Source organism: Triticum urartu, chromosome 2A (assembly GCF_056163025.1).
Source record: "Triticum urartu cultivar PI428250 chromosome 2A, HENAU_Tu73, whole genome shotgun sequence".
NCBI classification, from domain to species: Eukaryota; Viridiplantae; Streptophyta; class Magnoliopsida; order Poales; family Poaceae; genus Triticum; species Triticum urartu.
This window is the reverse complement of record NC_141874.1, coordinates 570,061,559-570,075,912: the sequence shown is the minus strand read 5'-3', so window position 1 is coordinate 570,075,912 and position 14,354 is coordinate 570,061,559. Positions and strand designations below refer to the sequence as shown.

Here is a 14,354-nt window from a genome sequence, read left to right as displayed (position 1 = left end):
CCAGGAAGACTTCGCTTGCCCATCCCAAGATAGTTGAACAAGACAACACCCAAGTGTGTCAGTCAGAACTGGCTGTTGATGTCCCAGAGGTGGTGTACGTTCTACTACTACTTAACAGCAAAACGCAAAATGGCAGGCAAATAATTCCACGGCTTGATGGCCCCTGCAACGCACAGATCATTGTTGTTCAGAGCCACACTGTAACTCAACAGAAGTGTGGGCACAAAGAAACCCCTCGAGCACCATGCAGCTTGGGAGGCTAATCCAACTGGTCAAATTATACATGGCATAACATCTCAAGAAATTCCAGTTTTATTGCCAAAGCAAGTCTATATGTCAATGATTACTGTTCAAAATAACCACGAACACTTCAGGCGATCAGAATTATTTTGCACTCCTTGTCCTTGCCCATCTTTACACAGCTCGAATACTGGATGCCTGGTTAATGCTTAGGCTTATAAAGAGATTGCCAACCACTGCTATCATTTTAAATCTAACATAGTGTGAGAAATATAGTCTGCCAATGCTAGAAGATAGGTCAGACACCGTCGATATTAACTAACTTGCTTGATGCCTGACTCAAGGTATGAGATCACAAGGTCCGCTGTGTTACTTCCTGAAGCTATGACATTTCCAACAGCCAACCCATCCTTGTTATTTCCTACAAGACATCAAAGTTAAAGTTATAAGTTAACATCTAAGAGTCACTTGGCGGGATTACTATTTCTGGTTTGCTTGCTCTACAAATTTCCAACGAGACTGTTTTTAGATGTTATACACGCATTCTTTTGTTAGAGCTTCATTTCCAGCAGACCAAGGAGCACCATAAATTTTCATGAGAAGTAACAAAAGTAAGGTGGCTTTATTGACTTGCCTGCATAGAAGAACCCTGGAAGATCACTTTCCATCTTTCCTATAGCTTCCAGTGCCGAATCATAATCATGGCCATACAAAGGAAAAGCATTTCTCCAATGTATATGTCTGAGTAACATAAGAAATACTAATAAATTACATGAGCATGAGACAGTGAAACAAATTGTGCACATTCTGAAATTCCCTAGAAGATGGAAAACCACAACACAAGCACAGGAAGGGAAAGCATATAGGCCGATATGCGTGAATACTTACTTCACAAAAGTTGGCTGCCCCTTTACCCCCAGTAGCTTTGTAAGGTCAGATGTCACAAATCGTTTCAAGATAGGCCTGCAGAAGTAAAAAAATTGGAATAATGTGCATAAGAAAAGAAGCATAATACAAGATCAAAAGGTTTTTACGTTGGAGCTCCAGCGAGATCTCTATTGTGGCTTCCCCCAATGAATGTTGTAAACAAGTACTGGTCATTAGGAGCTCGATCTGGGAACATCATAGAGGAGAAGAGAGTTCCTATACAAGAAACAGTCACGCACGTATAAATGAGGCTATGTTCTGGGAAAAAAGATGTAGTATGAAGCAATATAAAATCAGAATAAACTAATCACGAGTACACGAAAACTGGTAAAACAAGATTGTTTTGTGTACCGAACTGAGTGCAATGGTACTTCTGTAAATTGAAAACAGTTCAAGTATAAAGCTGAGGAACCTACCAAGCGTTTTCAAACCATGTTTTTGTTGTTCCTTAAAGGGTATCAAGACCCCAAATCCTTCCAGGGGTCTTTTGACGTCTTCCTTCTTAAATGCTGTTACCATGAGGGACAATGGCAGATAATCCACCTACAAATTAAATATGGCTTAAGATGAGATTCTGCTACACATGTAAAGTTATAAGAAGCCCGTGTATTTCATGACACGACATCAGTCACACATCTTTACAAAAAAGAAAGAAAGAACAAAATCAGTCCACATCTCATAGGTCATAAATGCAATGTTGTGATACAATAACTCGCAGGCTCTAACAACACTAAGTACGGTGTTGTGATATGATCTCCAAGTGCATATGTATCAAGAAAAATATAAAATAATAGCTACAGTGGTACTGGTACAACAGAGTATCTTAACAGTGGAAATGTGATTCCATTATGGCATTGTCTTGAAATCATATAAATTCACGTAGCAAGGAATCCTTTGATGATGGAGAAGCAATATAACCATCTTCACTTCAATTATGTATTCATGTCAGTAAAACAGAGTACAGTATGTCTAGCTTATATTCTTAATTACCAATATATTTCCAAAATATGTGTCGCTCATTTTGTCCAGAAACAGGAGTTACTTAAAGTGCTAGCAAAAGCACTGAATACTGAAATAGACCATATCACTGATCTACTACTGTTCTCATATAGTTACTTTTTCATGCATTAATAAATACAGTTAGTCTGTCCGCCTTCTGAAATAGACCATATCACTGAACTACTACTATTTTCATAGATCCGTTCGTGACAAGGTACGGGAATGAATCATGTACATGCAAATGTAGAAGCAACAACAAACAGCAACAAGAAAGCCTTTCAGTCCCAAACAAGTTGGGTAGACTAGAGTTGAAACCCATAAGATATCGAAACCAAGTCATGGTTCTGGCACGTGGATAGCTAACTTCCACGCACCCCTGTCCATGGGAAAAAAACAAACCAGCAATATGGCTCTTGTAGTGATAGACCTGAGAAAAATGGAACTGCTGAAGGGATTGAGACAAATTTCCCCTAGCACCAATTTCTTTACAAGAGCAACCATTTCAATTATTGCATTTGATCTAAAATGGTGATCCTAACCTGACCTTAGGAAGAAAGTCTAGCACAAAGGGAGCTCCACCTTTTGTGAACTTCATCCTCTGGACATTGGACAGTGGAGCCTGCAGAGGGGAAAATGCAAGAGGTACATAATTTGGTTTTATGACCTACGTTTAATAGTAATAATAGCCAGTCATGCGTGAGTGCAGAAATATTAAGTATATTTTATAGATTGGCAGAAAGCAAATTTACCAGATTGTGTATCAAATGAACTTTGAAAAATAATGCAGATGAGTGATTCTTACTGTCATTATAACAGCATCAAAGGACTGGTTCTTTGCAAGCTCCTTACTACTAGCATCTTTTGAATCCACAAAAATTGACCACCCATCTGATGCAGAGAGTTCATCGCAGTTACACGCCAATGACAACACTTGTGTTCCAAGCTTCACATTACTATCTCCAACTTCCTTGTGAAGTGCATCTACTAGTGTCTGAAAAGCATTCAACAACGTATGACTTCTAAAAAACAGATGTGAATATTAAGTTTTATGCACCAACCAGTAGAATCAAAAGTCTGAACTGATGGATGGAAAAGGTTGGACAAACCACATATACTACAACACCTGCATGGCTCGATAAGGCCTAAACGTGGACAGAAGGAGGGCAAGCAATATTTCCATTTAAATTGCAAAATCTGAGACTTGAATCCAAGGCCTCTTGGCTTTGATACCATATTAAATTTCATGTACCAACGAGAAGAACCAAAAATCCAAACTGATGGAGAAGGTTGGGCAATACACATATACGTCAACACCCCCTCTAGTGTGTGGCTCGATAAAGTCTAAACTGGCCATGAATGTTGTGTGATTCCACCATGCAACTATTTTGTGATGTTAGTCCTTTTGTATCATAGCTACCTTTGACTTATTTCTCATCTTGCAATACTGTTTCTCGACAACTACGTAGCTAAACATATTCATACACTTGGTCATATATTTGGGCTTTTGTTTGACATAGCTTTAACTAATATCCGCAAGCTAATAAACTTGTGCCAAGTCAATACAGAAATCAGCAGTGATCATGACAGGGTGTAAATGGATCGCTAAGCTGTACAATGGATATAAACATGGCAATATTCCTGGCTTGTGAAACATAAAATAGTGATGCTGGTTCATCGAGTGAACATGCATCCTTGAATGGCACAAAAATAACCATTCCTGCAGTGGCCAAGTAAATGCAGCTCTTTCAAATGGGACAGATGGAGTTTTTCCTTTTTTAGGGAACACAGATGGAGTTAATAGGGTATAGGGCCCATACGCGGGTTTTATTTTTATGTTGTTTACACTAACAAAGGAAATGACATGACACCATTGAAGGAATACCTGCATACCACCATGAAATGAAAATGAGGCCCGCTTGCTCCTTCCTTTTCCTGACGAAGTGCCTCCTTTCTTTGCTGAATCACCTTTAGCTGTTAGTTTTGACAAGATGGCACCAACGATGAGAGAACCATACCTGAGAGCATTGAAGGAGTGTGAATCACCATAACTGGGAACAAATATTGTTGCTAGCCAAATTTACGACAACAACATGCTTTAGTGCAAATGACAAGTTGAAACCGCAAACGTAGTGTGTCCCATTTGAAAAAAACTAGTACAAAATCTATTATCATGATAGCAAACATTTTTCTGAATAATGGTGTTGTAGCCCTTTATATTTATAATAATTTATGTCGGCAATTTGTATAGGCATGGATTGATGTTCAAAAAGATGCATATCATCGGGCTAATTAGAAAATATTTCACTCGAAATGAAAATTACAGTATGATTTCGGGAAGATGCATATTATTGGGCTAATTATTATCTTAAATGAAAATTACAATATGATTTTTTGTTCTAGAAGATGCATATTATCAGGATAATTAGGAAATATTTCTCTCAAACTAATCAGTTCTGTTGCATGGCCAATTAGTCCAACTCCATCAGTAAAAATAGAAAATAAAGTAATATTTGGAGAAAAGCAGAATATCAAATAAAGAGGAAAACACAAGGAGATAGATAGTGCACACATAAGCAGTATTAAAGGGTGAACATTCCGTCAATGCCCAATTCAAGGAAGTCCAACAGGGAAAAAGAAAGGCAGTTCAGTAACAAGCTAACAGCAGGACCCAAGAAAGCAATGCAAGAAACAAGGATATCTGAAAATGACATTTTCACTTGTAGAATCTTTACATAGGTTAAACTGATATACATGCTGTAACATAAAAAAATGCATGGGAGATAGCAAAAGCAAAAACATGGACAAGACAACAAATGAAAATGTAGAAGTGAGAATAGATCACTGCGAGCAAATAAAAAAATGTACAAACTTACTTCCTTTCTAAATTCCATAACCCTGGAAATGCATGACGAATCTGCAAAAAATAGTTGTTACTCAAAGCCAGCACAGTTAATTAACAAGGTGATATGGTCTGGAATAATAATTACTATTAGATTATCAACATTAAGCAAGCATCACATGGAAAGGTCATATGGTGTTTGTGCACATAATGCAGTAGTAACTTACAGATAATGACTCAGGATCTCCTGCACTTGTTCCAGCTACAAATGGATCAATAAGATAGTCAACAACCTGTAATCAACATGGAAATTCATAGCCATGGCTGGTTACAATACGAGCTGCAGAGCTTTTAACTCTATATGATTGAATTACTGATGATCCGTAAGGAAAGAACTCACCTCTTTCCCAAAATGGCGTTCAAAAAAACTCCCAACGCTGTAAAGTTGTCAAAACAGGGACATTCAATTATCTCCTTTAAACAAATAATACATACTACAAACAGTCATGGTGCGCTATATATGCCTTTCCCCTACATAAAACTGCAAGCAGATGAGGCTTAAGGAACACTAGAGTACCAGACAGCCTCTCGGATCCTAAAAACTTCATACGGAAGGTCACCATTTATTATCTTGTTAGCATTTGGCATCTACACCAATGCAAAACACCAAGTGTGAAGGTTCACCTCTCGCGCAAATGCTCGTCAGACACTTTTTTGGAGTTCCTTGTGCTAGATTTTTCATAGAGAAATGGTTCCAGAAATAACTTGAACTGCAAGGGTAAGAAAGAATTCAGAGCAGAATCAAATTTGAAAGGAAAAGACCTGGAGAATCTACAAATTGTCAATTAGTTACTGAAACCAGCTAATTCAGGTCATGGTAGTGGGCACTAAACTAACACTAGCAATCGATAAAATGTTTGTATTTGTTATGCATTCCAATCTATCAGTGGCACTGGCAATAAATAACTCATTTAGAAGGGGTTAGTGTGCCATGTAACATGTACTGTAGGCTGAAGTAGTTCGTACTAAATAGCAGGATATACCTTTGATTTCGTAGAAAGAACAGTGCTTTTCATTAGTGCGATGGGATCTGAAGGGATCTTATGGAACAAAAAGGAGAAGACTCAAGGGTGAGCTACAATAAGAAAAATGGAAAAGGAGATGCATGATTACATGGAAAACCTATTTACCAGTGCTGGCGCTCCATCCTTAACAGTATAACGCTTGTGCTGGGAGTTAGGCTGAAATAGACATTGAACTTGTAAGGTAATTCATTGATGGGAACAATTTACAGACGACAATGCAGAATGCAAACATAACTAATTATTCGAAGATAGCATTGGCACATACATACTGCAGTCTGTCCTCAAGACCAAGATCGTCGATTAGTCTACTAGCCTCCAATGCACTTTCTGTCTGCGGGTGACAGGATCAGGTTATGTCATCAGCTAATCTTCTAGGTTCCATTTCAGTTTTGAATTCTAATAAGGAGAGGAGTGCATGCCCCAACAGCACACACAAACACATGCTTCTTATATACTAGCAAGCAATTGCGACAAGGAGCAGTAAACCATAATGTACACAGGTCGCACCATTCGCTCCAACACTCGCCACAATCCGTGGCATACAGAGACAGCGCTACACAACGCCACAAGTTATTCACAAACAGAAATGAGCTCACCATAGTGTTGGCTCCTTCGTCCCAGAGGAATCCGCCGTCGGAGTTGGTCCGTATCTTCCCTCCCGCGCGGTCTTCCGCCTCGAACACGGTGACCCGCACGCCGCTCTTCCTCAGCCTGTACGCCGCCACGAGCCCACTGCACGGAGTCACCATTCCGTCAAACACCTGACGTGCGCGAGCGCAAAACCCCCACCCGAGAATTCGGCGCGAAATCGTGTGGACTCACCTGACGCCGGCGCCGACGACGGCGACCGACCTGGCGCGGGGGTCATCGGAGGCGGCCATGGCGAGCACGGGGCGGAGGCGGCGCCCGCGCGCGGAGGCGAAGCGGGTGGGAGCGTGGGACGAGCAGGAGGAGGAGGAGGGGGCGGTGGCGGAAGTGAGCATTTGATTCGGGGTTTGGATGGGGAGAGGAGCCGCTCGTCGTTTTTCTCCGTCGCTGTCGCCGATCGGAGACGCGGAGTACTAGTAGGTACGGGGTGGGTAGACCAGTCAGTGGGTCGAAACCGGAGGCGGCGCCCTGGTTATGCCACGACGAGTGCTCTGCGTCATCGCCTTCGCGATCGCTATGCCATCGGCTGTTCCGGGAGCACGTACTAAAAATTATTTTACTCGGACGGGAGAAGAAGCTCTTCTCTTCTCCCAGTCGCAGTTGAACGTCCGTACGATTTCGCTAGTTGTATTTTACACATGGAGCTTCACGAGCGCACACATTTTTGGTGAATGTGACGGTACAGTACCACCACACATTCTACAGGGTTACAGTTTACACTTGTCGCCGCCGCCGCCGCCTGGCGTCGTCCACTTCTTGATGAGGCAGGTGATGGCCCTGGCCAGCCGCTTGGACTTGGACCTGCTCAGCCGCGCCGGCGGCTTCTTGCCCTCGCCGCTCTGCTCGGACGCCGCCGTCTTCCCCGCAGCGGCATCCTCCTGCTGTTGCTGCTGCTGCTGCTCCTCCTCCTCCTGTTCCTGCTGCGCGGCGGCCTGGCTGGCCACCTCGAGCAGCTCCACCCGCGGCTGCTGCTGCTCCAGCTCGCGCTGCCGCTGCTCCCGGAACAGCCGGAGCAGCCTCTGCGCCTTGTCCTTGGCCTTGCCCGTGCCGTTCGCCGTCAGCGACACCAGCGCCGGGATCACGCCCTCCTGCAGCACCGTCTGGCTGCACCCCTCGTCGCCGTTGCAGATCATCCACAGGCACGACACCGCCTTCTCCTGCTCCGCCGCCTCGCCGTTGTCCAGGATGAACACGATGTCGCCCACGATGGCCTGGTTCGCCGCGATCTCCTTCTTCCCGGGCCAGCTCAGCGCCAGGTTGATCAGCAAGGTCAGGGCCTGGTCCGTCCACGGCCACGACGGCGCCAGGACGGTGTGGATGCTGTGGACCACGCCCGACGAGAGGAGCGCCGGGATGTTGGGCGCGTGCAGGGACAGGTTGTACAGCGTCAGGAGCGCGTCCAGCCGGCACGTGTCGCTCCGGTACCCTTCTTCTTGCAGGCACCTGATCAGGACAGGGATGACTTCGCTCGAGCCGATGATGGCCTGCGCCTCCTCCAGGCAAGACAGGTTGAGGTACATCGCCACCGCAGCCTCGCAGGTCTCCGGTTTCTGCATCATCTGCTCCATCAGAGGGATAACTCCAGCTGAGAGCAGCTGCCGCTTGTTCCTACAGGGCAGACATAGAGCTGAAATGATCAGGCCAAAGAACTGAGCTAAGATCATCTGATCTACCTATGCTTGTTGCAAAGAGCCTTTTCTCTGACACTGTGATTTGAAGGAGAAAGAAACAGGAATGAATGATCTGTATGTGATATTTACCTGTTATTGCTGACAGCAAGATTGAAAAGAGCCATTGTTCCGACCTCCTGAGATTGCACGTCTTCTCTGCTGAGAGCCATCTTCAGGAAGCAGGTGAGTGGCTCGGTAATACCATTAGCACCCACATAGTCCCTGAGCTCATCATCACCCTTCAGCTGGAACCTGACCTGCTCGACCACCTCACGCTGCTCATCGATGCACTCACCACCCTTGCTTAGCACACGCAGCCAGCGTTCACATCTCTCGGGTGCAGCCTCTACAGGGTTATTCTGAAAAGAGCACTTCTCCACAGAGACCTCCTCTTCTTCTTCGCATGTCTCAGATGTCGCCTCCCTGGAATTATGGCTAGAGCACTTCTCCAAAGCAACATCGGTGTTCAACTTGTCGTCTTTTGCGTCTTTTGCGCCTGCGTCTTCGAACAAAATCGTGCTAACACCATTCGTCACCACGCATTTGCTACTCTTTAGAGATGTTATCCTCAAATATTTGAGCTTTGGAGATTCTGGAGGGGCGGAGGGAACTGGAACCCCATTTTGTTCACACCAGGATGTTATCAGACCCTTGATGCAGTAATTAGGTGTCACGGAAAGCTGGGGTAACTCTTTCCGAGTTTTGGGGCAGGTTGTATTCCCACTGTTAAACCATTTCTCGATGCAAGCCCGCTCGTAGGTCTGACCAGATGCGATAACAACAGGGTCATACATGAGCTGCAGAGAGATTGGACACCTTAGTTCCTCAGGTGGCAATGGCATGCTCCCTGATAGCCCTTTAATCTGCTTGAAATTGATGGAGCCAGACCTAGGCAGGAGCTTCTCGAGAGAAGGGAGATTTCCTTGGAGATCAATTGAGCTGGATATTGAAGTGAAGGAGCACGAAGGACTTGAGGACTGGGAGTTGACGGAATCCATTGTTTCGCTCCTGAAATGACTTGAATATTTCCTCATAAGATGCAGCAGATAGGATGCTATTGATTCTTTCTTCGTGTCTTCTTCTGCCTGGGCTCTTTCAAGAAGTCTTCTAATTGCTCTTCTCTCAGTAAGAGCCGCAGCAGATGATGTAATGCCAGCTCTCAAAATAGTTTGCCGAAAGAATTCAAGTTCATTGTCATCAAGGAATCCATTGGATTTCTTCTCATTCTGAATTATCTGTTTCACTTGATCACCAACTTGCTTTTCAGCCTGATCCAAAGCAAAAACTGAATTCTCCAGCTCATTTGCAATCTCTGGGATCTGAAATTTTCCAACAACAAATAATTATCGAAGGGTTTCGCCAAAAATATATCATCTGAAGAATAGGCATGCAAAAAAAAAACATGAGAAAACAATTAGCGACTACATCAAGGTAGTGAAGAAGAATCGATGCTATGATATAAAAAACTACAACTCCCTGCTTATGGTGAATCCGTCCATGATGAGCATTATATTCTGTAGTAGAAATTCTAGAAATACGTTTGTACATGACCAGTGAAAACCTGAGAATTAATTGCTTCTGGAAGTGTTTCTTCCAACTGGTGAAGACTTTCTAAAAGAGCGCATCTTGCTTTCTCAAATTTTGTAAGAACACATTCTGCTGTTAGGGCCTGCAATACAATAACCACGTTAAATACAGAACATTGCATTGCTGTAAAAGGAAACAGAAATATGAGAAAAATTGTTCTCTAACATCAGGCATATCCACCAAGTTTGATGAGCGAGATTGTCCAACTAGCATTAACAATTTTATAATGTAGCAGTGCAGTAAAAGAACAGATCGTGTATACATAGTCTGATAAGCTTTTACTTCTCAAACATGGAGAGCAAGCATATTCATACAAATGAAAATTATTTACCAAGTAAAGCTTGCTACACTCTGAGCAATACTGAAGTAGATTCTTGGCTTTATCAACAGCTATGCGCAAGGAGCTCAACGCCAGAAGTCCAGAATTACTTCCAGGTTTTGTACTCTCAAGGGCAGGGATGGCAATTGAAACTTCATGAACTACAGTGTAAAGTTTCTTACATAGTTCACCATGTAGCTGCACAAATAATCAAATAGCAATCCAAATGAATCTACAATGTTAATATGCCATATTATTGCATAAGCAAAGTACTTCCAACGACAGAGTCAAAGACAGGAAATGTAAGAAAAAAACAGCAGCGTTTATCACAGTTTTCTAACTTACTGTTTGGTGACATCAGAGTGTTCTCACAGAAGAGTCTTATCATATATTCCCTCCGTTCACAAATATAAGATGTTTTAACATTTTTATGAATTGGATGTATATAGACACGTTGTAGTTTGCTTGTTTTCCCATTTCAGTCTGTATGTAATCCATATTGAAGTATCCAAAAGATCTTGTATTTGTGAACAGAGGGAGTACAATACAAACTGGTGGTGGTATTTACTGGATGCAATTTTATTTTCTAGCACAAGAGTGCTTATATACATAACTACATAATCATCACAAGGCACATAGGAAGTGGAGTCAGTGATCAGAAGCTGTGTTCAATGCCTTCCTATATCTAAAGACAGTCCACAGAGAACAGCAAGATTACAATCTCATTACCATTGCTGAATTAATAGCTTTTGGTGGAATTTGGGGATCAGCCAGATTACCTTCCAATTGCCAGCAACAACAAAGTCCGCGTCAACCTCAACCCTCTCCATGGCGTCCTTTTAGTCAAATTTCATCTGCAAAGAGAGCAATGTATTGAACATGATATTGCTCATAATCCCCAGCACAAATATGTGATAGGTAACTGGCAAAAGTTTCTTTAATGTTTACAAATTGATTGCATTGGTATATATACAAGAAACGGCTCAAATCTCTCACCATGAGTCAGTATAACTAACTTAAATGCAAAATAAATATCAAGTTCTACTTGAACTGATGCCTATAGCTTACATAAATGGCATTGATCACATAACCTGAAAGAAAAACATGTCATCAATTAAGTATGCAGTATGTAACCTTAACAACATGAAAAATAGCACCAGAAAAAAGAAGGTGGCAAAAGTTCTATGGCCTTCTGATTCACCCACAATTAGCACAAGATTAGAAAATAATAAATCAAACCAATTTAACAAGAGAAGAAGAAAAAGGATGTCTAATCTCTGCAGTTATGCAATCGAAATTGTAAGATGGAAACTCCAGCAACCTTGTTGGTACGGATTCCATCAAGGTGCTTTTGTGTCTAAAAACTGATTTTTGCCAGTTGGGCCAGCTAAAAATGGAGCAATGACAGCATATTTCATGGACCGAAGAGCTAAACTCGGATGCGAGTTGTTTGCGTTCAAATACGTAGAGAAAGCTAGATTCTGAATTGTAACATGCAAACTCCATATATTTCTACAAAATAGCATAAGTGCATCTACCACTGATTTCGACAGCCTAAAGACATTATGTGTAGTTTTTAGTAAATGAGCCAACACGTCTGGTTTTGGTATGGCAGGGGCAGGCAGGATGCTCTCTATTGTCAGCATATATTCAGCCACATTGAATAAATAAGGTCGTAAAATATAGTTTAAGCTACACGAATTCCATCTCCATAGTATCACCACGAAGATTGGAGCTCTAATCCATGAGGAACCCAACGCATGCACAAGCTGCAAAGTTAGCAGCGTTCCTCCTCCTCCAACCCCCATCGTCATATAATTCGATAACTGTAGAAATCGAACGAAACCGTCCATACCTGACGGAGACAGGGTGAAGAAGGAGCCGAACCTTAAATTTCCCCATTGCAGGGCAACTTCATCAACTGCTCCGCCTTCAGGTTCTTCCAACCCCCAACCCACCCACCCTTGGTCCAGAGGCGCTTAACTTGGCGCGAGACGGAGAGATGGGAGGAGGGCGGGGAGAAGAGAAAAATGGCCGTGGAGTCGAACCGCGAATAGCACGGGTGCGCCCCCGCGGGGACGGTGGAGGCTGCCGTCCTCGCTGGGCCCCGGAAACCTCGTGCTCCGGAGGGTAAATTTAGGGCCTCCGCCCCCGTTCCCGCTCGCGGAGCTAACCGACGGCGTTCGGATTCGGTTGGCGAGAAAAGGCTGCGCCATTTGCGCATGGAAGCGGCGTGCGCGGCCGCGGGTTGCGGGGCTACAGCTGAGCGCGCGCGGTTGCGGCCACGGCGGCCGGGGTAGGGGTCAAGCGCGTATGGCTGGCAGACCTGGCGGTCAGCTTGGGGGCTCTGCGTTGGGGCAGCGCAAGGTGCGGGGGGCGAGGGTTGCTGCAACGAAATTGCTCTGCTCTTGCTGCAATGGCCGTTCGCGCGAGGCGCCGGGCCGCAGGCACCCTGGGGGTGCTATGCCATTCCATTACTCTCGTCTTTGTGACAGGCGCGGGGCCGAGCTTGGGGGCGATTTTTTATCTTTTATTTTGAGCTGAAAAAACCATTCCACTACTCTTGTTTCCGTGCGACACAGTATAATTTCATTTGGTATCATTGGGGTTTTCTTTTTTCTTTTGCATGACGATATCACCGCGTCTCATCATTATTATTGCGATAGTGACTAGGAACAAAGGACCGGAGACCTACCTATAGTGACGTCAAAGTACCAGTGGCCATGGAGGTTCGGTTGAAATTGGTTACGACGACGTTGAGTTGGCGGCGGAGGAAGACTCGACATGAAGGTCAGCCGTCCGGTGATGTGGAATGTAGTGGTGATAGCACGCGCCCCATTCCCTTTGGCATTTAACTAGGAAGGTGTCAGTACATTGCAACGATATCTACATGTTCACAAGATTGAAAACTTGAAAACAAATATGTTAAATTTCACGCGAAATGTATTCCTCTTTTTTTTCTTATTATATGAGGTGGGGAGGGATGGGGCTGGTCTAGAGAGAGGTTTTCTGCAAACGTAGGTTGGAGTGGTTGTAACCCGTCGGCAACTCTAATTCATTATACGTTAAATCAGATTCATCAAATGTATACGGATACAACCATCTAGATATGTCCATGTATAACATTAGAGGAGCCGGTCGTCCAACCCGGTTGACAGAGTACTGGACTAGCTGTACTCACCACGTCGTCTCTTGGTCAGGTGGGTCGGGTCGGGGACATCATGGAGGTTCATCAGGGGCCACGTCAAGAAGGCCCGTGACGCATACAAGAAAAATCAAGAAGTCTTGCTGCTAAAGACAAGAACTCCTAATCCGTGGAGGACTCCTCTCCACCGGCGTAGCCGACAAGGACTCTTGTTATTCTAGGCCTCTGGTAGTCTTATATAAATCATTTGAAAGGACATGCGGTGCCCCATGTGTGGTTTTGGTAATTGATGACATTCTCTATGGACTAATGGTTGCTTTGAGTTATATTGGAAGGATTTGTCCATAGGCATTTCTTGAAGTCCATGTGTTGGTTTCAAGGAGTTTATGAGTTGACCAAGGTGCTAGTAAGGAATTATTCAAAGATTGGTCATGTGAGTGTTGAGTTTATTGCAAGCATGTCTTGAAGAAGAAGATCATGTGATCATTCATGTTTACCTTCAAGACATCATCCAAATGAAGAGAGTTGGAAATATTCAAGATTGATCAAGGCTAAGTCCAGAGTGAATCAAGTTGATCGACTCACAAAGCATAGAAGAAGTACCGAGAGGGATCAAGTGATCCCATGGTATGGTAAGCATTGTCCATTGCGCTTTGTGTACTAACTCATAGTCTATGTGAGAGTCCTATGTGGGGTTAGGTACGTGTCCATGGTCCTGCGTCAAGAGGAAGATATCACTCACCCCATGGAGAGAATGACATCAAGTGGTGATCGTCATCAAGATTGCCGTGTGCAAGTTCAAGTGGGGCATCACGAAGAGATCATGTAACGCCCTCGATGCGGCTATATTTCCCACGTGTCGAAGCATGACTTAGAGGCATAACCGCATTGAAAG

The 14,354-nt window shown here is 43.8% G+C and overlaps 2 protein-coding genes across 6 annotated transcripts; both read right to left on the bottom strand.

Moving 5' to 3' along the window:
• Nucleotides 1–294: 294 nt before the first annotated feature.
• Nucleotides 295–7,240, bottom strand: HEMG2 (Flavin containing amine oxidoreductase family). Its single transcript, XM_048702107.2, has 17 exons — nt 6,913–7,240; nt 6,687–6,822; nt 6,356–6,421; nt 6,196–6,246; nt 6,049–6,105; nt 5,690–5,775; nt 5,406–5,442; nt 5,233–5,298; nt 5,040–5,080; nt 4,049–4,181; nt 2,969–3,157; nt 2,711–2,785; nt 1,584–1,710; nt 1,275–1,383; nt 1,129–1,203; nt 875–981; nt 295–661 (listed from the first exon to the last, which is right to left on the bottom strand). The coding sequence occupies exons 1-17, from the start codon at nt 7,071–7,073 to the stop codon at nt 555–557; spliced, it is 1,623 nt and encodes a 540-aa protein (XP_048558064.2). The 5' UTR covers nt 7,074–7,240; the 3' UTR covers nt 295–554.
• Nucleotides 7,241–7,280: 40 nt separating this feature from the next.
• LOC125538808 (U-box domain-containing protein 7) lies at nt 7,281–12,773 on the bottom strand. Of its 5 annotated transcripts, none has more exons than XM_087544392.1 (7): nt 12,170–12,773; nt 11,383–11,405; nt 11,094–11,168; nt 10,327–10,512; nt 9,970–10,077; nt 8,499–9,727; nt 7,281–8,346 (listed from the first exon to the last, which is right to left on the bottom strand). In XM_087544392.1, the coding sequence occupies exons 3-7, from the start codon at nt 11,142–11,144 to the stop codon at nt 7,446–7,448; spliced, it is 2,475 nt and encodes an 824-aa protein (XP_087400518.1). In that variant the 5' UTR covers nt 11,145–11,168; nt 11,383–11,405; nt 12,170–12,773; the 3' UTR covers nt 7,281–7,445. The 5 variants fall into 5 exon arrangements, with proteins under 5 accessions (XP_087400518.1, XP_087400520.1, XP_048558055.2 ...); XM_087544394.1 differs by having other exon boundaries at nt 12,202–12,773; XM_048702098.2 differs by lacking the exon at nt 11,383–11,405.
• Between the last annotated feature and the right edge of the window lie 1,581 nt (nt 12,774–14,354).